The following is a 27,289-nucleotide window of genomic DNA, read 5'->3' on the forward strand; positions in this document are numbered from 1 at the left end:
GAGGTTATATGTTCATTGTTCCACGCCACACACTACACTGTTACACTGTAAACATCACACAGTGGAGAATGAATCCAGGTATTAAAGAAAGCACATACGGCCTGTTCACAGGAAATCATGTACATATGGTGGGGCACACGGATGTTTGCATATCCCACTGAGAGTACAAGACAACGTGCAATCTATGAAATGAGCATACACCTTTGTACATCTGTACAGCTGATATCTGTTATTGTTACCACTAAAATAAGATCATGCAGATTGGATACATGCGCATGTGCTTGGGACACACATTGCACTTGTACACTTAGAGTATAATAATAATAATAATAAAATTTTATTTTTAGGCCGCCTATCTGGCTGAATAAACAGCCACTCTAGGGGGCGTACATAATTAAAATTTAAAATACACATATAAATACAATCATAACGTTCAATTTACCCACATCTATACACTGTAGAATTAAAATTAACTAGGGATTCTATATGCCCGCTGAAACAGCCATGTTTTTAGTCCTTGGCGGAAACCTGCCAAGGAGGGGACATGGCATAGGTCGTATGGCAGAGAGTTCCAGAGGGCGGGGGCCACAACCGAAAATGCCCTCTCTCTGGTCCGCACCAGTCTAGCTGTTCTAACTGGTGGGACCGAGAGAAGGTCTTGAGAGGCTGATCTCGTCAGGTGGCATACTTGGTGATGCTGGAAGCGCTCCTTCAGATACCCTGGACCGAAACCGTGTAGGGCTTTAAAGGTTAACACCAACACCTTGAATTGGGCTCGGTAAACAACTGGTAACCAATGCAGATCTTCAAGCACTGGGGTGATGTGATCCCGCCGGCGGCTATTCTTAATCAACCGTGCTGCCGCATTCTGCACCAGCTGTAATTTCCGGACCGTCTTCAAGGGTAGTCCCACGTAGAGCGCATTACAGTAGTCTAGGCGAGAGGAGACCAGGGCATGCACTACCCGCGGGAGCAGATGAACCGGAAGATAGGGTCGCAGCCTCTGTATCAGATGTAATTGATACCAAGCTGTCCGGCTCACTGCTGATACCTGAGCCTCCATGGACAGCTGGGAGTCAAGAATGACCCTGAGGCTGCGAACCTGGTCCTTCAGGGGCAAACTAACCCCATTCAGCACCAGGTCAATATCTCCTAATCTTCTCTTGTCTCCCACCAGCAGTACCTCGGTCTTGTCAGGGTTCAGTTTCAGCCTGTTACCTCCCATCCATTCACTTAGTATGAGGGAGGCATACATAGTCCCAATGCACTACTGTGCTTACGAGGGGTATAGTCATCCATGGTCTCAGGGGGTCTTAGACCCCTTACTTTTTTGGAAGCAGGGTCCCAGCAGGCTCCTTATATTTCCAGCATCCTACAAACCAATCAGCATGATTGGTATTCTAACATGCTTCCTTCTCTTTTCCTGCTGATTGAAGCCAATCAGAGTGAAAGGAGGTGAGTTAGCCACTGAGAAGACTCTTTTCAGTAGCTAACACTCTTCACCTTCGTGTTTATTGGCTCCTAGGGATGTCTGTTGCTGTGGGAGAATGCATTCACAAGGATCTCATTCTCAGCAAAAAAAAGGGGGAGGGGAGGGGCTGTGACTAATGTGAAGGGACCCAGCACATCTGAATTTGCTACTGGTGTATACAAAACATTCACTCAGCAATAGTGTGATGGCAAATAGTAGTTTAAAATATTGGGGTGGGGTGGGAAAATAGAAATATGTGGCAGCTTTGAAAATATTGTTCTGTCCACTTTATGCGTTTTGACACTCTGAAGTCAAACTGCAGCACAAGTGGATATTGCAAACAGCGGGTTTCTAATGCAGAACATCTCTAAGATTCTGTTTCTGTTTCTGGGGGGTGAAAATGTAATGCTTGTTCAAGCTTGCCTGCCGCTGAAGCCAGCTGAAGAGGGGTCTCAGCAGAGTTGTCTTCTCCACTGTTGACAGCAGAGCCTTCAACATGGGCTCCGGCATCCAAGAGCAACTGCAGAAAACCAAAACGAAACAGCAATAGTAACACAGAGAGAGAGAAAAAAACCAATCAACAGAAGAAAACACAGGAGAACAATGTGTCTTAGGGGAAGCCCATTAGGCTCATAGTATCCACTCCTCTCCTTACTTGAGACCAATATATGGAAGGCTTCCTCAAGTTTACTGCATTGATGTTCACCCGTTGTGGTCTGTGTGTGTGTGTGTGTGTGTGTGTACGTGTGTCTGTATTATTAAAGGCACAGATGAACTCTCATGATATACAGATATATATTAAGATATCTGAAAAAGTAATACACCTGCTCACTGTGTACTTAGGTGCTACATAATTCCATCCCTTTCCTTCTTTGCCTCTTCCCTGAAAATTCTCCCGATATGGTGCAACCACTCTCTCAAATCGCTCATCAAAACCCAGCTTTTCTGTGAAGCTTTTCACTGAATCCCGCAGTTCTCAGCTGTAACCAAGTCAAAGCTACAAATCTACAATCCCTGGGCTGGGAGAGGCTATCTCAGAGGCTACAGAATAGGGTGGATCTCCCTCCTCATGAGCAGAAAGGGAGATCCACCCACAGAGGCATCCTTCCTGCAGCTGCAGAAAACCTCCGCAGCTGTCCACTCCTCCACCATCAATGATCTGACAGCAGAGAGGGCAAGATGGAGGTATTCTGGAGGAGTGTCACTGGAGGCTTTGGATGCCCTGGATCCAAACCTCTCCCATTCCCCCGACATGACACTATAACAGAGAAGAAAGCACATCAGCCGGCTGGTTCCCTTCCGACTGGGATCAACAGGAGAGAACGTTGTAAAACAAACAAAAACAGACAACAAAGGACAAATAAAAAGAAGAAGAGTGTTCTCCTGCCCTGCCAGCACAAGCTCAGCAGGTCTTTGGATTAGGTTGTTTGTCCACCTTTTGATTCTCCCCTTTCTTGGATTGCTCTGTTTGCAAATGTTATCTGTTAAACATTTGTCTCTCTCTAACTTTGTCTCTCCCTCCCTCACCCACAGGTAGGAACATAGGAAGCTGCCTTGTACAAAATCAAACGGTTGGTCCATCTAGCTCGGTATTGTCTACACTATCTGATAGCAGCTCTCCAGGATTTCAAACAGGATTCTCCTGAGTCCTACCGTAAGATGCTAGGCATTGAAACTGACACCTTTGGCATGCAAAGTAGTTGCTCTACCACTGTGCGATGCCCCTTCCACTGAATTTAGCAGAAGTCAGGAATCGCTTCTCTTCTGTTTTGCTTTGCTTATAAAATTCTGTAAATCATATTGATATGGCTGTATAAATAATAAACTAATAATTATTATTAATAGTGAAGTTGTGCGTCCTCCTTGAAATATTTTTACAGACATCTAAATGCACAGGTATGGCTCTCAAGTCTGCATCAGAAATTGCTCCCTGTCATGTGAGGCTCATAAGGAGGCAAGTATCTTACTTATCATCAGTGAAGACCCGGATGCTAGCCAACAGATGCCTGTACACAATCTGTGGCTCAGTGGTGAAGCATGTTTTGCAAGCAAAAGGTCTCAGATTCAGTCCCAGGCATCTCCAGGTAGAGCTGGGAATGATTCCTGTCTGAAACCCCAAACAGCCACTGCCAGTCAGTGTAGACAATATCAAGCAAGATGGACCAATGGTCTGACTTGGTACAAGGCAGCATTCGACATTTCCTATGTTCATAAATTGATTGATTTGTAAAGAAAAGAAAAGAAACAAATGTATTACAGCAGGTCAGGCAGCCTGCTTTCGTCAACGAAATATTACAAAAATATGAAAAAGTGAATACTGTCATCACAAGGAGCCCTTTGATTTGTACTCCTGAACATTCATCAAGTTGCATGTAGCAGGTTCACAACAACCACTGATTAATCTGATCATGTGTGTCCTCAAGATCTGTCCACAACATGTTTAATATAAGAATTTATCATACCATTAATTCCCTCAGGTCAGTGGAGATATCTGAAAAACTGGGCTTTCAAAGATTAAATGTTACAATTTAGCAGTGAGGAGTGGGCAAACCTTGACTGTAGTTAACATAAACATGGTTTAATTTCTTCCAAAAGGTTCTGTTGACAGGATTCTCAACAGTGTCTCTGGGGCAACACACAGTTATTACTGCATGTGTAAATTAAGTGTGCCCAGCCTCTGCAATACTAAAGAGTGCACTGGCAATGTTCCAAGTCTTTGAAGGCAAAATCTCATTTGCATGGGCATTTGCATTTATGTATAATTCAAAACCGAGGAAACACTGTTCACAATTGCTTGTTACTTATGTGAACAAAAAGAGCAGAAAGATAAAAATCTCTACCCCCAGCTGACTACTTGCTGTTGTTCATTTTTAACTCCCATTGACGTTAAAAGGAGATGGCTGTATTTCAAGAGCACAAAATGAATCAGTGGACCATAACTCTGCATAACCTTTGACCGCAACACACAGCATTGAATATGAGCAAGAAGAGGACTTGTACAAGAGGGCAGCTGATGCATTTGGGAATGTAATGACTGCTTTTTCTGATGACATATTAAAAACCATTTCAAACATGTGACAATTGTAAGATTCTTACTATGCAACTTCTGGATATATTCTCAGATTTCAGTAATTTTCAATATTGAAACACATTGTTTTGTAGCTATTGAACACACATGGATATACTTCTCATCAAGATTTTAGTAGTAGATATAAAAGTAATATAGTTATAAACAGAGCACCATTCATTTTTTAATGGAGATGTGGCTGCAGTTACTATACCATTTACCTGGAAGTAAGCCACACTGAATGGGACTTATTCTGGGTAGACATATATAGGATTGTGCTGTGCAATTGAAATTCTATGCACACTTCCAACTATATTTGTTTAGGATCACACTGAAAAAATCTGTTTATCACTTGAGAAGAAGGTAACTTCTAGAATTCTCATCTGTAGGGAAACATCAGTTCTGCTATTATTGGAAAGACTGGAGCAGCATAAGTAGTGTGATGCCACCATTTTACAGATGAACAAATGGATTCACATACACCTGTTTAATTGATTGCTTTCTTCCCACACAATTAATAACAAGAAGTAGTTTTGGATTTCCAGATCTCTCTTGTTGTCCCACCATAACTAATCATGTTATCAATCCTGATCTTAAAATAATCATATTTGTGTTTAGATCTCTTGGAAACATATCTTTAGATTGATCAATGATGGCACCTTTGCGACTCGTCCATGGAAAGAACATTCAGGTAAACAAAGCATGTGGGGAAGAACACTGCATGAACACATGTTATGTCATATCTATACTGTAGACATATCTATAGTTATATCTATACAGTACTGTAAACTTGTTGAATTGTCCTTCCCTCTTTCTGGGGAATTGGATTTTTATGATAGGAGCTGGCTGAGAATTCTCAGTACCCACACCTGAGTATAATTCCTAGGACTCTTAACAAATAAAGTCTGACAAAATTGATATAAGTTTATAGTGCAGTATATGTGTCAGATATACCAAAGAACATGTGCTGATATGCTTCATATAATTTTGGTCCTGCTCAAAAATTAAGTCCTTTTGGAGAATTATAATAAACAAAATGAAACTTAGAACAGGCTACAATTCGCCTGCAGATCCCTTAGTAATAGTCTTTCGTTATGTGAAAGTTTTGGTATTCCTAGAGGATAGAGAAATGGTAATCCATTTATCAACAGTGGCACATAAAATAATCTGTTTTAACTAGAAAAAAAGTCAGAAGTTCTATCTCAGATTATTGGATTTTGAGGGGTTGGGAGTTAGTGAACATAGTAAAATTAAATAATATTCTGAGGGTATGGGAAGATAGATAAGTCAATAACTTTTTATTGAAAAATGTAATATGTTTGTAATATATAGGTGTAATATAATTAATGAAAATATTCAACCACATACCTATTAGGAACATTATAAGTACGATATTCAGGAAAAAATAATGATCACATAGTCTTTTAGGAGTATGTTAATTATATACTATTATTTGTATGATGACCCACTATTGTTAATTTTCTTTTTCAAAAACTGTGTTCTGCTCTTTTTTTGCATTGTTTATTGTTAATAATTATATTAGCAGCAAATAAATGAGGAAAAAACTTTTTGGTATAGACATGTATTCCAAAAGCAACAGAAACAACTGGTTTCAGAGCCTGCATGTCCTGTCAGCCCATTTTGTTGTCACACCACACTCTTTCAAAGTGCAGATTTAAGACTTGTCTCCTCCTCACCTGAACAACAGATATGTGTCCATGTAACACAGCAAAGGTGAGTGCAGTCCAGTGCCGACTATCAGGGTGAACTGATGGGTATCGGGCAGAACTACCAAGGACCTGGGAAAAATGGAAAGAATGTTAGCCACTACAATTTTTCTTCTTTTCTTTATGTTTCTTAGATATGTCAGAGAGTGGCACTTCCTTGGTAAATTACAACCCCTGGGAGTGTCAGGCTGACACAACTCAGAAAGTACTGCCAACACCAATCAGTGTATACAATCCCTTGGGTTTCTCTAATGCATCTACTAGTTTCCTTTGGAGGCTGCGCTTGCAGAGGGGAAACATTTACTCCCTCAATTTCCCCATTACTATGCCAGTGTTAATCATTATCTCATCTGTGGCAAGCTTTCAGTGATTTAAGCTTTATTGCTCAAGAATCCATGAAATCATTTTTTAAAGAAGAAAATCTCTCCTTAAGCATGGCCATCAGTATATATGATCCAAAAAAACAACGCATTGGTTCTCGGTCAGACTTTAAACTGGCAATCTCTGTAGGTTCAGTCTTTACTTACTGGTATATCAAGATTTGCACCAGCATCAATCAGCATCTGGACCATGGCTTCATCTCCAGCAGAACAGGCATACATGAGTGGAGTCATACCCTTCAAGAACAAAACATATGGCCAGCTAACTTTTATTGTTATGACCAACAGCAAAGTCCATTAGAAACCCTGTGTCTGATTTTGGGGTAGAGTTTGTGGGTGCACATTTAAGCCTTATTTGGGCATTCCAATCCCCCACCTGAGGGAGAAAGAGGAGGGCAAGCACGCTACCTCTGTCCCCCTTCACCATCCTCATTGCTCCCCATGAGATGGAGGCAAATGTGTGTAGCAGTGGGGAACCAGCCCTACTTGTGTAGCTCCCCACACCTTTTAGAACCCTGGAAGATCTGAGTTCTAAATTGCATGGGGAGCTTCCCCTAGTAGAAAAGGCTTCCCTGTTTGGAAGTGATCCCTTCAACTTGTGGAGGGTGATGAGAACAGCAAAAGGGGGTAGAGGTAATGCACTTGTCCTCATTTGTTCTCATTGTGTGAGGAAACAGAATGCCCAGACAGGGCTTCACACACATTTTATGCATATCTGCATTCTCCTCTTGAACCCAAGTAATTTGTTCAAATGGGGCTGGGGTGGATGTCAGCATGTGACTGAAGTTGCAATGCTATAACTGCTTACCTGGGAGGAAGTCTCAGTGAACTCAGTGGGGCTTACTGTTAAGTAGATACGTACACAATTGCACTACAGGTCTCCTATTGAAATAAGTGAGTTTTATGAAAGTCTTCTTTTGGCTGGATTACACTCAACATGTATATTTGTGCCTACATTTGCAGGGGTTACCAATTGCAGTACCCATAAAGTAGGTGAGTAGGTGCAGTTGTTTACTATTTCAAGACACCGAAACAGAAAAGAGACACACCAGAGATGAAATAAACATAATATGATGGCGATAACTGGATTAATAGAAACCTGTTACATCCAAGAAATTTTAAACAGGACTTTTCAAACTAAGGACAGACAGAGCAGTTAGTAGGGTCCAGTTTTGTTCTCAGACTGGAGTCGAGAAGAATAAACATTGTGATTCAAGAGGTCCATAAAATTGCAAGGCAGAAGCAAAACCCCAGTGAAAAGTGGATTGTTTTCATTAGCACCCTAAGGCCCTCAATCAAAACAATCTGCACATCATCCACACAAACACGCAGGTGTTGCTTGCAAGCTCCCCACCACCACTCAACACTCTGTGGAGGGCAATCCAGTAGGGAATTGATGTACAAAAGCATTCATAATCATGGACAGGACTCTTTCTGGATTAAAGAAAATGTCCTTAAAAACACTGAAATTGTCTGACCAGGATTGGAATTAGGTGATTCAACAAGTAAATCTGTAATTTCTTACCACACTCATTCAAGTGCTGCACAAAGGCTGCAGTATCAAACCCTCACCTCCTCGAGACATACTACAAAGCACATACTATATGAATCACGAAGTTATTCCAACCAAGCCTGCCATCAGCGGTGGACACAGATGAGCATCTGTTGGAGCACACAACAACAAACTGGAGCCCCTGAAATAGCAGCTGGATACAGCCATTTTGCTTTCCCGTTGTCAACAATCATGTCCATAATGATCTACAACCTGGTAAAAACCATTGGTGGAGTGCAGGAGCAATGCCTGCGGATGTTCTTGTCGCTGCTGTGTTGTCCCATGTGAAATTTTACATTGGCTGCAGCTGCTCATGAAGTTGTCTGCCCTCTCCCTCTGGGACCAATCCCCAAAATGGGATAATGGTTGGCAGCAACAGGAAGCAAGACTTTCAGTTCACATGAACTGGAACCTCCTCTACAACTTGAAAAGGCAGTGCTTGAGCAATCTCAAAATGTGCTTTGCAAACTAATCTGCCCAATTAATTTTAGGATTTTTTTTCTAGAGTCCTACATACCTGATCATCCATTGTATTAACCCCTTCAGGTCCCAAAGCTTCTATAGCCTGGTTGATCAAGTCAGTCCTTCCACAGTTCAGCATTCGAAACCCAAGATCCTGCTGGAATTTTTCAGTGGCAGCCTTAGCATCCATTCTCCGGAAGGAACTAAAACAGCACTCAGGTCTGTTGAGGACACATAGCCAAAAGTATAGCTGTAATTTTAAATGGTGTATTACTAATTTTAAAGAGGGTTGCATTATTAATTTTAAAGATGACTGTATTATTACTATTATGATTATTTACAGTCCTGAATTTCAACAGGGCTTGGTTTTATTTTACTAAGGGAGGATCTAGACCAGGGGTTAGCCACTTTTTTTTTCTTTTGAGGGCCACATTGCCTGAGGAGTGATCTCTTGAGGGCCACTTGCCAAGGTGGGAGGAGCCAGAGAAAAATGTGTTCTGGATTAACTCATTCAGAATAAAGACTGCCTTGATTCAGTTTTTCACCATGGCCTACCCTCAGATTAGAATTCTCAGTCCTATGCACCTCAGAAGCAAACCCTATTGAATTTGATGGGGTTATTCTCAAATAAGTATGCAGATTTTTTTTAAAAAAAACAGACTTGAAAGCTACTATTCTTGAAAACATGTGTAAATCATTTCTTTCTGACTTTAGTATCAGAATATCACAGGGCTAGGATCTGAAAACAGGCATTTTACACTATTGTCCCTGCACGGTAGAATGCCCTTCCCTCTGCCATATGTGAAGCATCACCCATCATTTGCTGCAAATATTTTGTACAGACATGTCTATTTGCTCAGCTTTTCCTTGACTTGCTGTTTGAGGTTTTTTTTAAAAAAAATCTCAATTTTCTATAGAAATTAAGGAATTTGTTTCATAAAATATAGCACTGTGTTAAATTCAGTCTGTCTCTTGGAGAGTAATGTTAGACTGGTCAACTTAGAAGAAAGAAATCTTGCAGTGACTTTTGAACAATTCATTTAACTGACTACATAACGAAATGCTAATATTTTCTCCAGTGTATTTCATTTATTTATTCAATAAAAACATGAATAAATTTATAGGCCCCTTCCAACTCTACTATTCTATGATTCTATGGGAATGCTTTGATTTGGATTCCGGCATTGCGCAGGGGGTTGGACTTGATGGCCTTATAGGCCCCTTCCAACTCTACTATTCTATGATTAATCTTTACAATACTTTTCTTCTTACAATGAATACTAAACCTTTTACTGGATTTACAGATTGACACACTAGAGAATGTTGAGAATGTTGAATGACTTATCCAAAGCTATGCAGGGATGAGAGGAGCCAGTCTCAGCAGTCTCAGATTGAAAGCTATTAGATAAAATATTTCATTCCTGCATAAGATATATTTAAAATCAGTAACACAGGCAAGCAGTAATAAATAGAAAAATTATTCTCACGATCAAACCAATGGTACAGGAAGATTTAAATTTCTGAATGGGTATTTAAAGATAATTGTGATGGTTGTATGATACCAGGACTGCTGCCAGTGTCTGCATAACTGCCAGAATATAAATAGTGGCTGAAATACAGATGGGAGATTGTGCTGGCTGAGTCTATACATAGTCTGCACAGCAAGAGTGAGGAATCTTTTTCAGGGCAAGGTCCACATCCTCATCTGGGCAATTTTCTGGAGGCCACATGCCAGCAGTGGGCGGGGTTAGAGGCAAAAATGGATTTTACCTTTGTACTAGGCTACATTCTATATGCACTTGCACACATCCTCTAGCCTCTACCCAGGCAAGCAAGACACCTTATCGGAGCTTAAAGATGCATTCCTGCTAGGCAAGAACACTCAAGGACATTGCAAAGCAAGGCCAGTAAGAGGTGTGGCCTGGGGAAAGGTGTGTGGCTGGGAAGGGGGTTTGTTTTGAGGGCCAGACCCAAGGGCCAGATAGAGAGAGACCTAGAGGGTGGTATTTGGCCCCTAGGTTCCCCATCCCTGCTATATGGGAAGGAAACATGCTGACATACTTTTAAAGATGGTTACCTTCATGGTATCTAACAGTTCCTTCAAATGTGCCAAAAGTCCAATATAGAAAATAGCATGCAATCAATATGCATATTATCATCTTTGATAATTAAATATGATGCGTATTTTCATTTATGTACGGTATATATGTGCTGGGATGCCATGGCCGTGATTGGTTCTCAGAGTGTGTATCCTTCACAAACCCACGCATGTGTAATTGCCATATGTGATGATCTGTACAAGCAAGAATACTATTTCTCATATGGAAGATTTTTTTATGTTGGGCTGGCCCACATGGTCTCCCTTCACTCATCTCAATCCATCCCATGATAAAAAAAGTAGATGGATTTGAAAGGCATGAGAAGCTTTGAACTGCTGCTGTAGATTCCAAGTTTGGATTTTTGCTGCCCAGTCCCATGTGTATTCACTCAAAGTAAGTGTCACTAACATGACAGGGGCAGCCATGTTTGTTGTTTACGCATCTGTCCTGTTTAGATAGAAAATGTGTGTGCTCACATTTGGGTCTGGGCCTGACAGATTACCTCTAAGGCAGGGGTAGCTAACATAGTGTCCTTCAATTGTTGTTAAACTCTAACTCCCATCATCCCTGACCATTGACCATGCTGGCTGGGGCTGATGAGAGTTGGAGTTCTAAAAAACATTCCTGAGGAACTGTGTATCTCAAAAGAAAACCGGGTTTCTGCCCATTTGATATGGATTTTGGCACGTTTTAAATGACCCTTAGTGGGAAAGGAGGATTCTGAACTTCACACATACACAAGAATATTGTATTCCGGAAATGCTTCTGACGCAGACAACCTTTGCAACCTTAGACAAATTGTAGCCTTCCTCTGCATATATATGTTAAATTTATCTGAAACCCATAGAACTCAGTGGTCAGTGATTAAACTCAGCTGTGTTTTTCTAATTGTTTTGGACTGAACATTAAAAGCACACCACATACTTTAGCTGTCGAGGCTCACAGTCCAAGCCAGGTAAGAGTAGCCTGGCTGTCTGCCTTATATCATCACTGTCCACGGTTAAACTCCGCCGGTGCTCAGCATAGGTTATAGCTACACGCATCCATTCCATCAGTGGAGGCAGAAGCATGAAGGGCCTGTAGAGAGAAAGGAAAGCTCTATTACACCTCAGAAACTAATGCTATCTGGGCCAAATATATTTCAAAATGTCCCAGAAAGTTAGGAATCTCATTCACTTTAGAAATTTCTTCCTGAAAGCCCAAATTTAGTTTCAACCTTGAAAAGAAGCTTCATTGACATCAATGGGATCAACTTTTGAGTAAACTCTGTTTAGGATTTAGGGCCTTTTCATGCAGATCATCGGCATGGATGCTCTGCAGGTAAGAAGAAGTGCATATGAAATAAAGAATTTCAACATTCCTTCAGATACCGTAAGTTACTTTTTCCTTCCTTTTCTTTTAAAAAAATCTGCTTAGAATTGAAGTAACTGTGAGTCCTTGCTTAAAATATTGCCTGAGCTGTGATCTCAGTAGCTGGCTCTCACAAAGTTGTCCACAAGTGCAGTCACTTAGATGAGAAATGGTGGAGAGATGCACTCTGGGTCACTATTGGAGTAAGGGGTTTCACCTGATTTCTAACTCTCCTCCAGTCACTGAGGATCAAGCTATTTACTTAGCCTCTGTTAGGTTCTTTTTCTAGGTCAAATTAAAGTGGGGCAGCATAGAAGAAACTTGTCCATCATCATCATTTCTTTTACCAGAGCATTGCCTCAGAACTAGAAATACCAAGAGCAATTTGTTTCATTCCACCACAAAAAAAGAAGCTGCCCTTGCTTATAAACTTACAAATGTCAAGTATAGTCTGGCATGTATACACAATTTACACACACAAACACACATATTCTCAAATCCAATTCAGTATGCTTCCCTTTTGAGCAGTTGATCTGTAGGGCTAAGAGGATAGAATTCTTCCTTCCCTTTAACATTCAGATCAGGGGGAAAAAACCCAGATGTGATAGAGGGAAGTAAGAATGAATTGGGTATTAAGAAAATCGCCTGACATCATGAAATTCGTTTTCAGATTGATGCATTCAGAGAGGGAGGAAGAGCTGGAAAGACAAATCCTGTTAGAAATCATTACAAATAACAGGATTTGCGAGTGGAGCTCCCTCTGCCAGGATTTCAACAAGCACACTTTCAACTCTCTGCTCATCAAAAGTGTAACATCTGTTTTCATTTTGCCATGAGCAAGGTGTGTTTTGCATGGACCACCTCAAACTATAAGGACACTGTTTCCTCCATATTCATTTGCCTCCTGGGTCTGGCATCAAGATAACCCCCCTTATCCACAAGGGAATTTTCTCCACAGAGCTATTTCAACCATTTTCTTCTATCAATTACCACTGCGTTTAAACAAAAATCTATATAATTTATATCTTTCTGCAAGGAGGCAGGGTGGGACATAGCGGGGCACCTGCACACCTAGCTTCTGCAAAGCACTGCTCAGTATGACAACAGCAAGAGTCTGATTTGTAGTTTATCAACTGATTTAAAAACTTATATCCCATCCTTCAGCCAACAAAGGCCTCTCAAGGTGCCTCACAAAATGACTAATGCTGTGCACAGATGTATGTAACTTGAGAGGTGAGGCTGCTGGAAACATGAACTCACTGCAGTGTGTGTGTGTGTGGTGTGTGTGTGGAGAGAGAGAGGGGGGTGCTAACTGGCCTGCTCCTATGGTATCAGTAGGTCACATCCTCCCCCCCCTAGCTTCACTGAGCATTTTGGTTGCTACTATTATTTTTTGGAGAAGAGATGGGCGAAACAATACTGAAGTAGTGCCTGTTAAATAGGTTGTTAAAATGGGAGGAAGGTGTGTGTGAGGCACTGGAGTAAGGAAAAGGAGCAGCATGCCCTGTTGGTAAGACAGGAACACGGAAAACATGTCAATTTCAGTTTCATTCTGTTTCTCAATTTAATTTCTCCCATGATAGCCATTAAAAAAAAAGTCCACATGAAAGTTCTTATGCATTTCTCTAAAGATATGCATCTTTATATACAATTTTGCCTAGTGTTTGCATTTTGCACAGCTGGTATAGCACAGTGGGGAGGAGAGCCTGGCTGGGAGTCCAGAGTCTGTGAGTTCAAATCCCTGCTCATGTCTCCTGGGTGCCAAGGGCCAGCTAAAGATCACCCCCACAGTGAGTGGCTCAGGGATTGCGTACCCTGCCACCTGTGCAGCCATGGGCAAGCTGCATAATCCCAAGCAGCCCAGTTGCCCCCCAGCTGGCAGTTGCAGACAAGGAAGGGGCTGGCTTGTGCAGCTGTGGCAAGCTGAGCAGGCCCTAGCCAGCTGGGGAGAACTAGCCTCAGAGGGAGGCAATGGTAACCCCCCTCTGAATACTGCTTACCATGAAAACCCTGTTCATAGGGTAGCCATAAGTCAGGATCGACTTGAAGGCAGTCCATTTCCATTTTGCATTTTGCGGAGAACCAGTGTGGTGTAGTGGTTAAGGTGTTAGATTATGACCTGGGAGACCAGGGTTTGAATCCCCACACAGCCATGAAACTCACTGGGCGACCTTGGGCCAGTCACTGCCTCTCAGCCTCAGAGGAAGGCAATGGTAAACACCCTCTGAATACCATTTACCATGAAATCCCTATTCATAGGGTAGTCATAAGTCAGGATCGACTTGAAGGCAGTCCATTTCCATTTTGCATTTTGCGGAGAAGCAGTGTGGTGTAGTGGTTAAGGTGTTAGATTATGACCTGGGAGACCAGGGTTTGAATCCCCACACAGCCATGAAACTCACTGGGCGACCTTGGGCCAGTCACTGCTTCTCAGCCTCAGACGAAGGCAATGGTAAACACCCTCTGAATACCGTTTACCATGGAATCCCTATTCATAGGGTAGTCATAAGTCAGGATTGACTTGAAGGCAGTCCATTTCCATTTTGCATTTTGCGGAGAACCAGTGTGGTGTAGTGGTTAAGGTGTTAGATTATGACCTGGGAGACCAGGGTTTGAATCCCCACACAGCCATGAAACTCACTGGGTGACCTTGGGCCAGTTACTGCTTCTCAGCCTCAGAGGGAGGCAATGGTAAACCCCCTCTGAATACCGCTTACCATGAAAACCCTATTCACAAGGTTGCCATCAGTCGGAATCGACTTGAAGGCAGTCCATTTCCATTTGTCCATTTGCATTTTGCAAGCATTTTTCCCCTGGCAGGCTGAAATTTTTGTACATTATTTTAACTAATATACTTATTTTGTGTGTGTGCACTTTCACCAATATACACATTGGTAATGTGTTTTGGTTCGCAGATTAGTTCAGGAAGTGTAAGTTTGATAGGTTCACATTAAAATGCGAACCAAATTCATTTCTCTCCCATCCGTATTTCTAGGTATGTCCATACACAGTCCAAGAGTCACATAAAACAAGCTGAAAGAGTGGCATGAGACCAGAAGCTACAATTCAAGTAAAGACTAGAAGTGCTTCTGGTTACATAACATTTAGCCAATTCAAAGGAACGTGCCTTTTGCCACAACAGACACAGAGGTGACCCTCCAGAGAGCAGAAGGATATCCTATTTATATTGAAACTGGTGTTTCCCCCCCCCCCAAATACCACATCAGTACTGTGACAGCTCACCTCCTAGGCATCTTTTCCTGCTTCGTAACAGATCAGAAGCAAGAGACTGCTGCTGTTTTTTAAATGAAAGGGTAGCTTACTACATATACACTACCAAAAAAACCCATGACCATCCCAAGAGGCCCATTTAGAATGATTTTGCCCTTGCTTGTTTAGTGCTATGGTGCCAAACTGAGAGGTGGGAAGCTGACTTACAGACGTCTCTTTGCACCAACTTCATGTAACCGGATCTCCCAATGGGCATTTAAAACTTATTCATTCATTCCTGAAATGTACATCCTACCCTTTAATGGCCAATAGGCATTCCCAAGGGCAGTTTACAAAAGAGTAAAAATGGAAGAGATTACAAAATATCAAAAACAAGAACAGGGGTTAGGTAGGATAAAACTCGAAATTAAGAAAAACTCACATTCTTTTAAAAGAATTTAAAACTATATAAGTTAGCACTATTAAAACCCTCCATAAATAAAAACCTTCCTCTGGTGCTGAAACGATAGTAAAGTGGGTGCAAGACGAGCCTGCCAGGGAAGAGCATTCCACAGGTGGGGTGCCACCACAGAAAAGGGTCTGCTCCTACTTCTGGACATTTGGAGAATGGTCTCCGATGTAGATCTCTGCACATGGGTGGTTGATACAGAGGAGATGGACTAGAAGATACCTCTGTCCTAACATGTGGTGGGCTTTACAAGCAGGAACCAGCACTTTGAACTGAGTGCAGAAGTGAACAGGGAGCCAGTCTTGTTATTTCAAAACAGCTGCAGAAGTGGGAGCTGGCTCAGGGCAATAGTGCCTGTTTAACTCCTTAGGTGATGTTTAACTCCTTAACTGTGCTATTTTCCTGATTAAAACAATTGCCTGCACCTCCATTAAAAAAAAGCAAGTGACTGCTTTGTACCTGTCTTTCCCCCAGAGAAGCTATTAGCAGTGTGTGTGTGACACATTTCAACTAGGAAATTAACAGTAGGGAAATGATTAAACACCCTATTCCCCAGTGTTCCTATCCCAAGCAATTTCTCCCAGCCCAAAGGATGCTTTTAAGCGTCCATGGGGCTGGGAGGGCTCAGTGGTAGAGCATTTGCCTTGCATTCAGAAGGTTCAATCCCTGGCATCTCTAGGTAGATCCTGGCATCTTCATATCTCCTGTTTGAAAAGTTGGAGAGAGCCGCTGCCAGTCAGTGTAGACAATAGTGAGTGAGATGGACCAGTGAGTCTGACTCAGTATAAGGCAGCTTTCTGTGTTCCTATGTAAGCTTACAAAAGATGTTGGGATACCTAATCACATGCAGTCCTCAATTACAGCAAACAAAGAGTAAAGAATTGAGGTGGCCCTTTATGTAACTGAAACAGAGCATGTTCTGATGTGAAAATATCCAAGGTGAAATACTCTTCCGGTGATGGCTTAGACTACACACAATGATAGCTGGCAGATGCAGCTACGGAGCAATGTCCCTGCTAACTCCTGACTTCAGAATGATCTCTCTTTTTTTTATTTAGATGAAAATGGTAGGCTCTAGTAGCTGAAAATTTGTCTGATTTTAAAGACCTGTTCCACAGCTCATTCTTTGTCAGGATCCTCGAGATGTAAATTATTCTTGCTAATGGATTACTAGTAAACACTAGCTATGAGGAAGCAGTGAACCTGGCCAGTTGATTTCTCTGCAGAAGCTGTTCAGTTGGGGAGGGGAGGCTATTGAACTGACACCAGAAATAACACTTACTGAGGGGAAATTATAATTATATAAAAGTGGTCAGATGCCAGAATTGCAAACAGCAGCTGGCATGTTGCAGCAGAATCTGAATGGAAAGCATTTGAGGAGTAAGAATCTCACTACTTGGTGACAAAGTTTAAGTAAATGGACAGTAAATATCACAGTAAATCATAAATCATGACTTCCCAGGCATGAGCCAATTATGACTGCTTCACCCCTACCCACTTGTACTAGGGAAAAACAATAATAAATCATGGTTTAGTGTTGTGTCCAAACCAAGGGCTGTTATTTGCTTTGCTTCCAAGAAAGCACAATAAAGTATAGTTTGTTCTTGGCTTACCAATTGCGGTTTGAGCAAAACAAACAATAATATCTAGTTCAGACTTAATGCTAAACCAGGAATTGTGCTTTGTTTCTCTCCAGTGGGAGTGGAGAGGAGAAAAGTGGGCACAAAGGGATCATGCACAGGAAACTATGGTTTACAGCTTACCATGACATGCAAATATTGCTAATATGTTGTAAAAGTTCTTTTCTCTAGGACAACAGCAGAAGCAATTTCCCCCTTTACCACTAGTCTTGATCTAGAAACAGTAGCTTGATAACATTACAAGTGTAATAAAAACTGAAGGGCAGCTTCTGGTCCAGTCAATCTCACTCATAATGAAAACATTTTAAAATTCTGGAAATAGGGATTATAGACTCAGAACCAGCCCACTGAAATTAATAGACATCACTAGATTAGGTTTATTAATCTCAATGAGTCTACTCTGAGTATGACTAACACTGAATACAACTCTGTTCAAGTAAAAATTGACTAAAAAGGAAAGAAAAGAACTAATTTTCTTGGAATGGTGGGATACTGATGTGTGGCATTGGGTAGCCATATCCCAATATTTTCTTAAAGTGCATAATAGCCTTCTCTAACATGGTGCCCTCCAGTTATTTTGGACTTCAGCTCCCATTAGAGTCCCAAATACATGCAATCCATCGAGCCCTAGACAGCATCAATAATGGTCAGAGATGATGGGAGATGTAGTCCAAAACATTTGGACTACACCAGGCTGGGGAAGGCTATCAAGAATGTGATATATGCACATAAATGGAGCAGTGGCTGTGGACATATCATTTCCTTTGCCAGTGGAAAAAGGTAATGCTAAATGGTCTGGGCAGGACTGTTTGAAGCATGACAGAAACCTGCACACCCAGATTAACCACAGACGTTAGTAGTGAGATGAGAAAAATAAGTATGCATAGCACAAATAATGATAGCTGTACAGTTTCAGTTCTAAAACTCTGAAAAGCTATCATCTTAGTCTTATTAGAAATCTGTGACTCCCTTCAGCTAACAAGTCTTGTCTTGTGGAACCAGAAAGTCCAAGAACATACAAAACTGCCTCTGTTGCAGAAAACTTTCTCTTACAGAAAGTGGAGGAAGCAACCAGAGGATCAGCTATCCTGGACTTGATTCTAACCAACAGAAATGATTTGGTGGATGAAGTGGCAGTTACGGGAACTCTGGGGGAAAGTGGCCATATCATACTTGAATTTTTGCTTTTAACAGAAGCAAAAGCTGAGAATAGCCATACGCGCACCCTGGACTTCAGGAAAGCTGATTTTAATAAACTCAGAACAATTGTAAGTACGGTTTCATGGCAAGCCACCCTAATGAGAAAAGCAGTCGAAGATGGGTGGGAGTTTCTAAAAAAGGAAATTCTAAGAGCGCAATGGCAAGCAATTCCAACAAGGAAAAACAGGGAAAACAGCAGAAAAAGCCAATGTGGCTTCACAAAAAGCTTAGAGATGACCTAAAAACAAAAAAGGACACATACAGGAAGTGGAAAGAAGGCCAGGCCACAAAGGAAGAGTACAGGCAGGTATCACAAAATTGCAGGGATGGTGTCAGGAAGGCTAAAGCAGAGAATGAGCTGAGGCTAGCGAGGGATGCTAAAAGCAACAAAAAAGCTTTCTTCAGGTATGTCCACAGTAAAAGACAGAGAAAAGAAATGGTGGCACAGCTACTCAATCAGGATGGCAAAATGATAACAGATGACAAAGAAAAGGCAGAAGTGCTCAATTCCTACTTTGGCTCAGTCTTCTCCCAAAAAAAGGCCTATGACCCTCCCGGGAAACATGAAGTAGAAGGGTCAGGATTGGACCTTGAGATTGATAGACAAATGGTCAAGGAATACCTAATCACTTTGAATGAGTTCAAATCGGCAGGGCCCGATAAACTGCATCCTAGAGTATTGAAGGAATTGGCTGAAGAACTCTCAGAACCGCTGTCTATTATCTTTGCAAAATCATGGAGGACCAGTGAAGTGCCGGATGACTGGAGGAGAGCTAATGTTGTCCCTATCTTCAAAAAGGGCAAGAAGGAGGAACCGGGGAACTACAGACCAGTCAGTCTAACATCAATCCCTGGAAAAATTCTGGAGCAGATAATAAAGCAGTCAATCTGTAAGCACTTTGAAAGCAATGCAGTGATTACTAGGAGCCAACATGGATTTAACAAATCCTGCCAAACTAATCTCATCTCATTTTTTGACCGGGTAACCTCCCTTGTAGACTGTGGGAATGCTGTGGACATAATATATCTCGACTTCAGCAAAGCTTTTGACAAAGTGCCCCATGATATTCTGATTAGCCCATGCAGATTGGGGCAGCTAGACCGCGACTGTCAGAGGAGGAGAAGGAGAAGCGAAGGAGAGAAGGATTGTGTCTGTACTGCAGGAAGGCCGGCCATCTGGCCCGGAACTGTTCGGCCAAGGCCGGGAAGCCCCAACCGCTGGAAAACTATACATCCCAGCTCTTGTAGAGGCCAAAGAGTTGGGGAGCAGCATCGACACTTGGCCTCCGCCACATCCCCTTCCATCCCAAGGCGCTCTACTGATTCCTACCTGGATCACCCTGCCATCGGGGCAAAGTTTCCAGGCTCAGGCTATGATCAACAGTGGGGCCTCCTCTTGTTTCTTGGACAGGGATCTTGCACAAAAGCATGCCATTCCGACCAGAGAACTGCCACAGCCGTTGGAAGTGGAGACCATAGATGGACGGCCCTTGAAGTCAGGCGGGGTGACCCAGGCAACGGAGAACTTAGTGGTGGACATCCTGAGGCATCAGGAAGGGATGTCATTTTATGTAGCATCCTTGCCTCGTTTCCTGGTGGTGCTGGGAATGCCCTGGCTGGTTCAGCATAGCCCCACCATCTTTTGGGAGGAAGCCATAGTAATTTTTACCTCTAAATACTGTCATCAGCATTGTCAGCGGCAGGAGCACTTTCCCCAGAGGAAATAACATTACCCGCTATGTGTGGGGAGTTCCTGGATGTATTCGACAAGAAAGAAGCAGACCAGTTGCCTCCTCACCATCCCTATGATTGTGCCATCAACTTGATGCCTGGGGCTCGTATTCCCGCCTGACGGATCTACTCACTGTCTGAGCCAGAGTTGGCTGCCTTACGGGAGTTTCTGGATACCAATTTGAAGAGAGGCTTCATATGCCCATCGCAATCCCCTGCTGGTGCGCCGCTGTTGTTTGTCAAGAAAAAGGGGGGGGAGCTCCATCCCTGTAATGACTATAGAACCCTCAACCAAATCACAATCCCCAATAGTTATCCCTTACCCCTCATCAGGGAGATGCTGGAGCGGTTGCAGTCCGCCAAGATTTACATGAAATCTTACTTGCAGGGGGCTTATAATTTGGTACGCATCAGAGAAAGGGATGAGTGGAAGACTGCCTTTAAGACCCACTATGGACAGTATGAGTATCTAGTCATGCCTTTCGGATTGTGTGGGGCACCCGGAGTCTTCCAGAATTTCATGAATGACATCTTCAGAGACTATGTGGACCACTTTATGATAGTGTATTTGGATGATATCTTGGTGTACTCGGACTCCCCTGAGGAACATGAAACACATGTGCGCGCTGTGCTGCAGAGACTGCGAGATCACCGTCTTTACGCTAAGTTGGAGAGATGTGGGTTTGATCTAACCACTCTGGACTTTTTGGGGTATTGCATCTCTCCCACGGGAGTGGAGATGGACCCTTGGAAGGTCCATTGTGTTCTTTCTTAGCAGCCCCCTAAGACAAAGAAGGATTTACAACGGTTCCTAGGGTTTGCCAACTACTACCATCGCTTCATAGCTAATTACTCCAAGCAGACAGCCCCTCTCACAGATTGTCTGAAGGGCTCAGGACCATTCCGGTGGACAGAAGCAGCGCAGGAAGCCTTCGAAGGACTGAAGCAGAAGTTTGCCTCAGAGCCCATCTTGCAACATGTGGATCCTAGCCTTCCGTTCGTGGTGGAGTCGGATGCATCCGACTTCACGATCGGAGGGGTCCTTCTGCAACCGACTAGAAAAGGGGGAGGGCTGAGCTCGTGCTCTTACTTCTCGAGGAAACTCACTGATTCCGAACAGAACTACACCGTGTGGGGAAAGGAGCTACTGTCCATTAGAGACGCCTTCGAAGCCTGGCGACATCATCTGGACCACCGTAATCTAGAGACCCTACACACGGCTCGTAAACTCAATCAGAGGCAAGTGCACTGGGCTCAGTTTTTCGCACGTTTCCATTTCAAAATCTACTATGTTCCCCAAGCGCAGAACAAACACCCCGACGCTCTGTCATGCAAACCAGAGTACCTTGAAAACCTCAACTCCAAGTCTACAGTACATCATTTCTCCCGAGAAGGGGGTAGTTGGGGCTTGCCAGGACTGTTGGGAGTCGGAATTGCGGGAAGTGCAAAAACAGGATCCATATGTTCAAGTGCGGCTCTCAGACCTAGCTACACAGCCTGAAGCAGTTCAGGGGGAGTTCACTTGTAAGGGTGATATCCTATACCATCAGGACTCTATGTACCCCCGGACGAATTGAGAACCAAAGTGCTACGTCAATGCCACGACTCCCCCACAGCAGGGCATTTCAGAGTCTTTAAGACTATTTAATCTGTAACCTGGGAATTCTGGTGGCCCAAGGTGAAGAAAGACGTGGAGAACTATGTTCGAACCTGTCCCATTTGCATGAGAGCCAAACATGCCACTGGACGGCTGCCGGGGCTCCTGGAACCCCTCCCCACGTCACAGGGACCTTGGTAGATGGTCACCATGGACTTTATTACAGATCTCCCTTCCTCTCAAGGGAAGACCACAATTCTAGTAGTAGTGGATACCTTCACAAAAATGGCTCACTTCATTCCATGTTCCGGACTCCCAAACGCCCAGGACACCACCCAACTGTACGTGCAACACGTATACCGGTTGCATGGACTGCCGGACAGCTTGGTCTCGGACCGGGGAACCCAATTTACTGCCCGTTTTTGGCAAGTCTTGTGGCACTTACTGCAGAGTGAATTAAGACTGTCGTCTGCACACCACCCCCAAACAGATGGTCAGACTGAGAGGGTGAATGCAGTTTTGGAACAATATTTACGTTGTTATGTGGGGTACCAGCAGGACAATTGGATGTCCTATTTGCCTCTAGCTGAATTCGCCTATAACAATGCAGCACGCAACAGACTCCTTTCTTTGCCAACTTGGGATATCATCCTAGAGCTTTCCCAACCCCTCGAAACCGTCTCTCTGTCCAGTTTGTTTCCGGTCACAATTCAAAGTGCTGGTTTTGACCTATAAAGCTCTATACGGCTTAGGTCCAGGCTATTTGTCAGACCGTATCTCCCCATATGAGCCTGCCCAGGTGTTGAGATCCTCAGGAGAGGCCCTTCTCTCAGTCCCAACACCTTCGCAAGCGCGATTGGTGGGGATGCGAGATAGGGCCTTCTCGGTGGCTGCCCCCAGGTTCTGGAACTCTCTTCCTAGGGAAGCACGAATGGCCCCTTCCTTGCTATCCTTCCGTCGGCAGGCAAAGACTGTTTAAGATAGGACCTCATAAGGTCTGTTGTATTGTTCTATGGTCCTATTCTTAATGTTTTAAATTGTCTTAGTATCTTAAGTGTATATTTCATGGTTTTAATGTCATGAATAGTTTAATTCTATTTTAATTGTATATTTTTGTATGTTTTTTTACCTATGTGTAGTTTTTATTTGTAAGCCGCCCTGAGTTCCAGTTTTGGGAAAAGGGTGGGGTAAAAATATTCATTCGTATATTCACAGAGCTTTCAGGCGCTTTCTATTCCAATTACTGAACAGTCTGATATCTGCTTAGCTTAAGCAAAGCTGCCCTGATGCTGAATGTGAGCACATTGGATTTTTTTTTTATATGAAGATTTTCTTTGGGTTGGGAAGGGAAGTGGGAATTAGGTCAAATGGTTCACAAAGAGACGGTTAAATGAGATGACAGATCTAGCTTGCACTGCACAGGAGGCTTACCAATTGTGCACCTAATCAATTCTGGAAAGAAATAACCGTTTATGTATAACCAATACGAATACTCACCAAGCTGTGGAATGGTAAACTACTGGGAGATATTAAAGCAAAAGGCAGTTAGGCACATTATTCTAGCCCCGTACTTTACTCCTACAACATGCTGCTGCCACATATCTAATGGGCTACACCAACTGTCCCCTGCTCTCAGATTTTATTTATTTATGTATTTATTTATATAAGATATATCCCATTGCTTTCGTAATGCTAAATCATGGTTCACAGTTAAACCTGAACACAGCCATTATCTCTATTGGCATCTGAACTAGTGTCAGAGGGTGTAAATATGGTATACTATGCTGAAAATTGTGTAACTCTGATAAATGGGAAACTACATATGGAAACATCCTTGTTTGCATCCTTGGTATGTCCACAGCTCACCCTTCCTTGCAGATCACATCCCCTCCCATCTGAAATTCAGCAGTACTACAGATGTGTGTCTTGAAAATATGACTGTGCTGTATTTCCCAGGCTTAAGAATGAAATGACAAATACTGAAAACAAAACTATTCATTATCCTGTCTCTTGCCATCCCTGCTCCCATAGGCTGCATAAAATAAAGTCTCCTGCAGAACCAAACATGGATTACGTGTACCCTTGATACATTTATGCTGCTAGAGCCACAGTCTGTCTTCTGGAGATTTTATGCAGCTTTCAGTATTTTGCATCAGAACTCTCCCACCTGCCCTGTATCTACCACTGCTGGTTCCCTATTTATTTCTTTACAAGTTACAGAGAAGGAAAGCAAAAAGTAAAACAAACATGAGCAAGGCGGAATGTTAGAAATACCATCTCTAAAAATTCATCACAGAATCAGGGCCTATAAATCATGAGATTACACATTAATGCTCTCTTCCATCCACTTCCCCCATGTTGTTTAAATACAGCTAAATCTCTGAAATGCAGAGTTTACATCAATAATAGGATACATAGCCTAACTTTCTAAACCACAGTAATTCCTTCAACAGTTTATGGAGATGTTTTGATTTGTTTTTGCAAGGCATGACATACCCTTTAAACTGGTTAGACAACATGGTGCTCTCCAGACTTTGTTGGACTACACCTCCTTTCATCCCTGATCATTGTCCATACTAGCTAAGGCTGATGGGAATTGGAATCCAATAACATTGAGACTGCATCAACATTGGCTACCCCTGAAATTGACAGTCAGCAGAGACTAAGAGGTCAAAACCTACAACCCTCCTCAAAACTGGTTTGCATGTCACGCTATGCTGAACCAAGCATGCATGCTCCCGGAGAGGAGCTTGCAGCCACTTAACTTCTCTCTGGTCTTTCTGCTGCTGTACCGTGCTGAGCTAAGCCAAGGTTTGGCTAAGAGTGTCATCTGAACCCAGACTCGTGGTTTAGTTTTCTCCAGCTTCACCACAAGATGTAACCAACAGGAACAAAGAAAGAAAGCAAGAAGCAAAGCAGCTGCAAACTCCTCTCTAGGAGCCTATACACTTGAACATTCATGGATTTGACTTAGCATGATGTGCAAATCAGTCCTAAAAATCCAGCTTTCTACTTTCATCACCCCAAAAAAGAAAAAAATATGGTTCCTTTTAAAGATGGTGGTTCCCTGGGCCCCTGCTGGGAGGAAGGGTGGGATATAAATCAAATAAATAAATAAAGATACAAGGACAATTGCCCCAATCCAGCAAACTGGTGCAGGTGTGGCACCCAAAGATGTGTCCACAAGGGCTGCTTTATTCATTTCAACAGGGCAGTTCTACCCTTGCACTGCTTTTCATGAACAGTGGCCAGGAGTGCTTTTGCCCAGCTAAGACTGGTGCGCCAGCTGCGCCCGTTCCTGGAGACGCCTGATTTGACTACAGTGATGCATGCCTTAGTTACATCCCGTTTAGATTACTGTAACGCGCTCTACGTGGGGCTGCCTTTGAAGACTGTTCGGAAACTTAAACTGGTACAAAGAGCTGCAGCCAGAGTGCTAACTGGAGCTGGTTACAGGGACCATACAACCCCCTTGTTGCGACAGCTCCACTGGCTGCCAGTTTGTTTCTGGTCACAATTCAAAGTGCTGGTTTTGACCTATAAAGCTCTATACGGTCCAGGTCCAGGCTATTTGTCAGACCGTATCTCTCCATATGAGCCTGCCCGGGTGTTGAGATCCTCAGGAGAGGCCCTTCTCTCAGTCCCAACACCTTCGCAAGCGCGATTGGTGGGGAGGCGAGATAGGGCCTTCTTGGTGGCTGTCCCCAGGTTCTGGAACTCTCTTCCTAGGGAAACATGAATTGCCCCTTCCTTGCTATCCTTCCGTCGGCAGGCAAAGACTTTTTTATTCCGACAGGCTTTTGGACTAGAAGCTGTTTAAGATAGGACCTCATAAGGTCTGTTGTATTGTCCTATGGTCCTATTCTTAATGTTTTAATTTGTCTTAGTATTTTAAGTGTATGTTTCATGGTTTTAATGTTGCGAATAGTTTAATTCTATTTTAATTGTATATTTTTGTATGTTTTTCACCTATGTGTGGTTTTTATTTGTAAGCCGCCCTGAGTTCCAGTTTTGGAAAAAGGGTGGGGTAAAAATAAAGAGTAATAATAATAAGAATTGCTGTCTGCATTTAAAGTGCTATCTGCACTGAACAGGTAGAAGTTTCATACTTTTCTTTTATGTATTGCTTTCAATACTTAGGATTCATCTGTAAAATTTAACCCTGTAATTAATTTTGAAGAGAATGCTGGAGAACCCTTTAAATGGGGAAATGCTATCTAACAAATTGCTGAAAGCTTGAAAGGCTGCAGCCCTATAAGCACTTACTAGGGAGTAAGTCTCAAAGAGGACTTTTGAGCAAACATGCTAAAGATCAAACAGCAAATTTCAAAATAAATAAATAAATAAAAATGAAGAGAACCAAACATCAGTAACGTAAACATATAAGCAGTTCTGAAAAAAGGGGGGATTTTATTAATTTTGTACTAAAAGTTTCCAGTGAAGCAGACTTAATTCATCTGTAGGCCTATCAAGAACAATTTTCAAAAACTAAATGGATTTCTAATAAGCACCAGACAGCCTCAGATGAAGAAAAGGAACATTTAGGGGGAAATGGCTGATCAGCACCACCACTGAGGAGACGAAATTATTTTTGAAGTATTTGACTGATGTTGCATTTGTGCACAATCTGTTGTTGCTCTGTGTGCAGTCTTTGTGTAACTCAATTCCCATTTGAAGTGGACGCCAGTGTTTTCTTAGTGGAATGTTAAATTAGGGTGATTTTTCCCCCTGCAGTGGATAATTAATTGTAGTCTGTCAAGAGCTCCAGAGACCATTTTCCCTGTAAACTTTGCAACTCAAAAGCTAATATTTACAATACACAGAAAATGCTCCATTCTCAAAGACATGTATAGACCAGCACAAGTACTATCCACCTGAACCTGAAATCGAAAATAACTATAGTTCTATTTCATTTTGTTATTTTGTCATGGCCTCTCGCAAGATAATACTGTTCCTTATTAGCCCTGTGTAGCCCTGTGTACACCTACCTACTTATTTTGCCTAGAGCTCCACGAGCTAGAGGGAGCCCCAGCTGACGAAGCGTCAAGGCCCCAGCTGACAAAGCGTCAAGGCGAGTTCGGCAGCAGGGCGAGGAGGCCAGGGCCCCCCACTCTGCCCGTCTGTTCCCTGACCTCAACTAAACCGCAGTCTCCAACCCATTGACGTAATAAACCTTAAACAAAACTATGCAGGTAAGAAGACAGCAGGGGTGTGGGGGCTTTCCAGTGTTTTGCACTGCCTGCAGCATGTACGACTATCTGCCTGTTGGACAGAAGTCGTGGGTGTGCTCTCGGTGCAATGAGCTCCTGGCTCTCCGGGAACGACTTCATTTCC

The 27,289-nt window shown here is 42.8% G+C and overlaps 1 protein-coding gene across 2 annotated transcripts in view; it reads right to left on the bottom strand.

Annotated features, from left to right (window-relative positions):
- ABTB2 (ankyrin repeat and BTB domain containing 2) overlaps positions 1-27,289 on the bottom strand; it is a 229,774-nt gene that overhangs the window by 24,311 nt on the left and 178,174 nt on the right. For both annotated transcript variants that reach the window (XM_061610744.1, XM_061610745.1), the window contains exons 4-8: positions 11,683-11,835; positions 8,715-8,880; positions 6,793-6,882; positions 6,236-6,337; positions 1,895-1,991 (exon numbers count right to left, since the gene is read on the bottom strand). In XM_061610744.1, the coding sequence (XP_061466728.1) occupies positions 1,895-1,991; positions 6,236-6,337; positions 6,793-6,882; positions 8,715-8,880; positions 11,683-11,835 (608 nt within the window). The remainder of the gene's footprint in view (positions 1-1,894; positions 1,992-6,235; positions 6,338-6,792; positions 6,883-8,714; positions 8,881-11,682; positions 11,836-27,289) is intronic.

The sequence above is a fragment of the Rhineura floridana genome, chromosome 2 (genome assembly GCF_030035675.1).
Source record: "Rhineura floridana isolate rRhiFlo1 chromosome 2, rRhiFlo1.hap2, whole genome shotgun sequence".
NCBI lineage: Eukaryota > Metazoa > Chordata > Lepidosauria > Squamata > Rhineuridae > Rhineura > Rhineura floridana.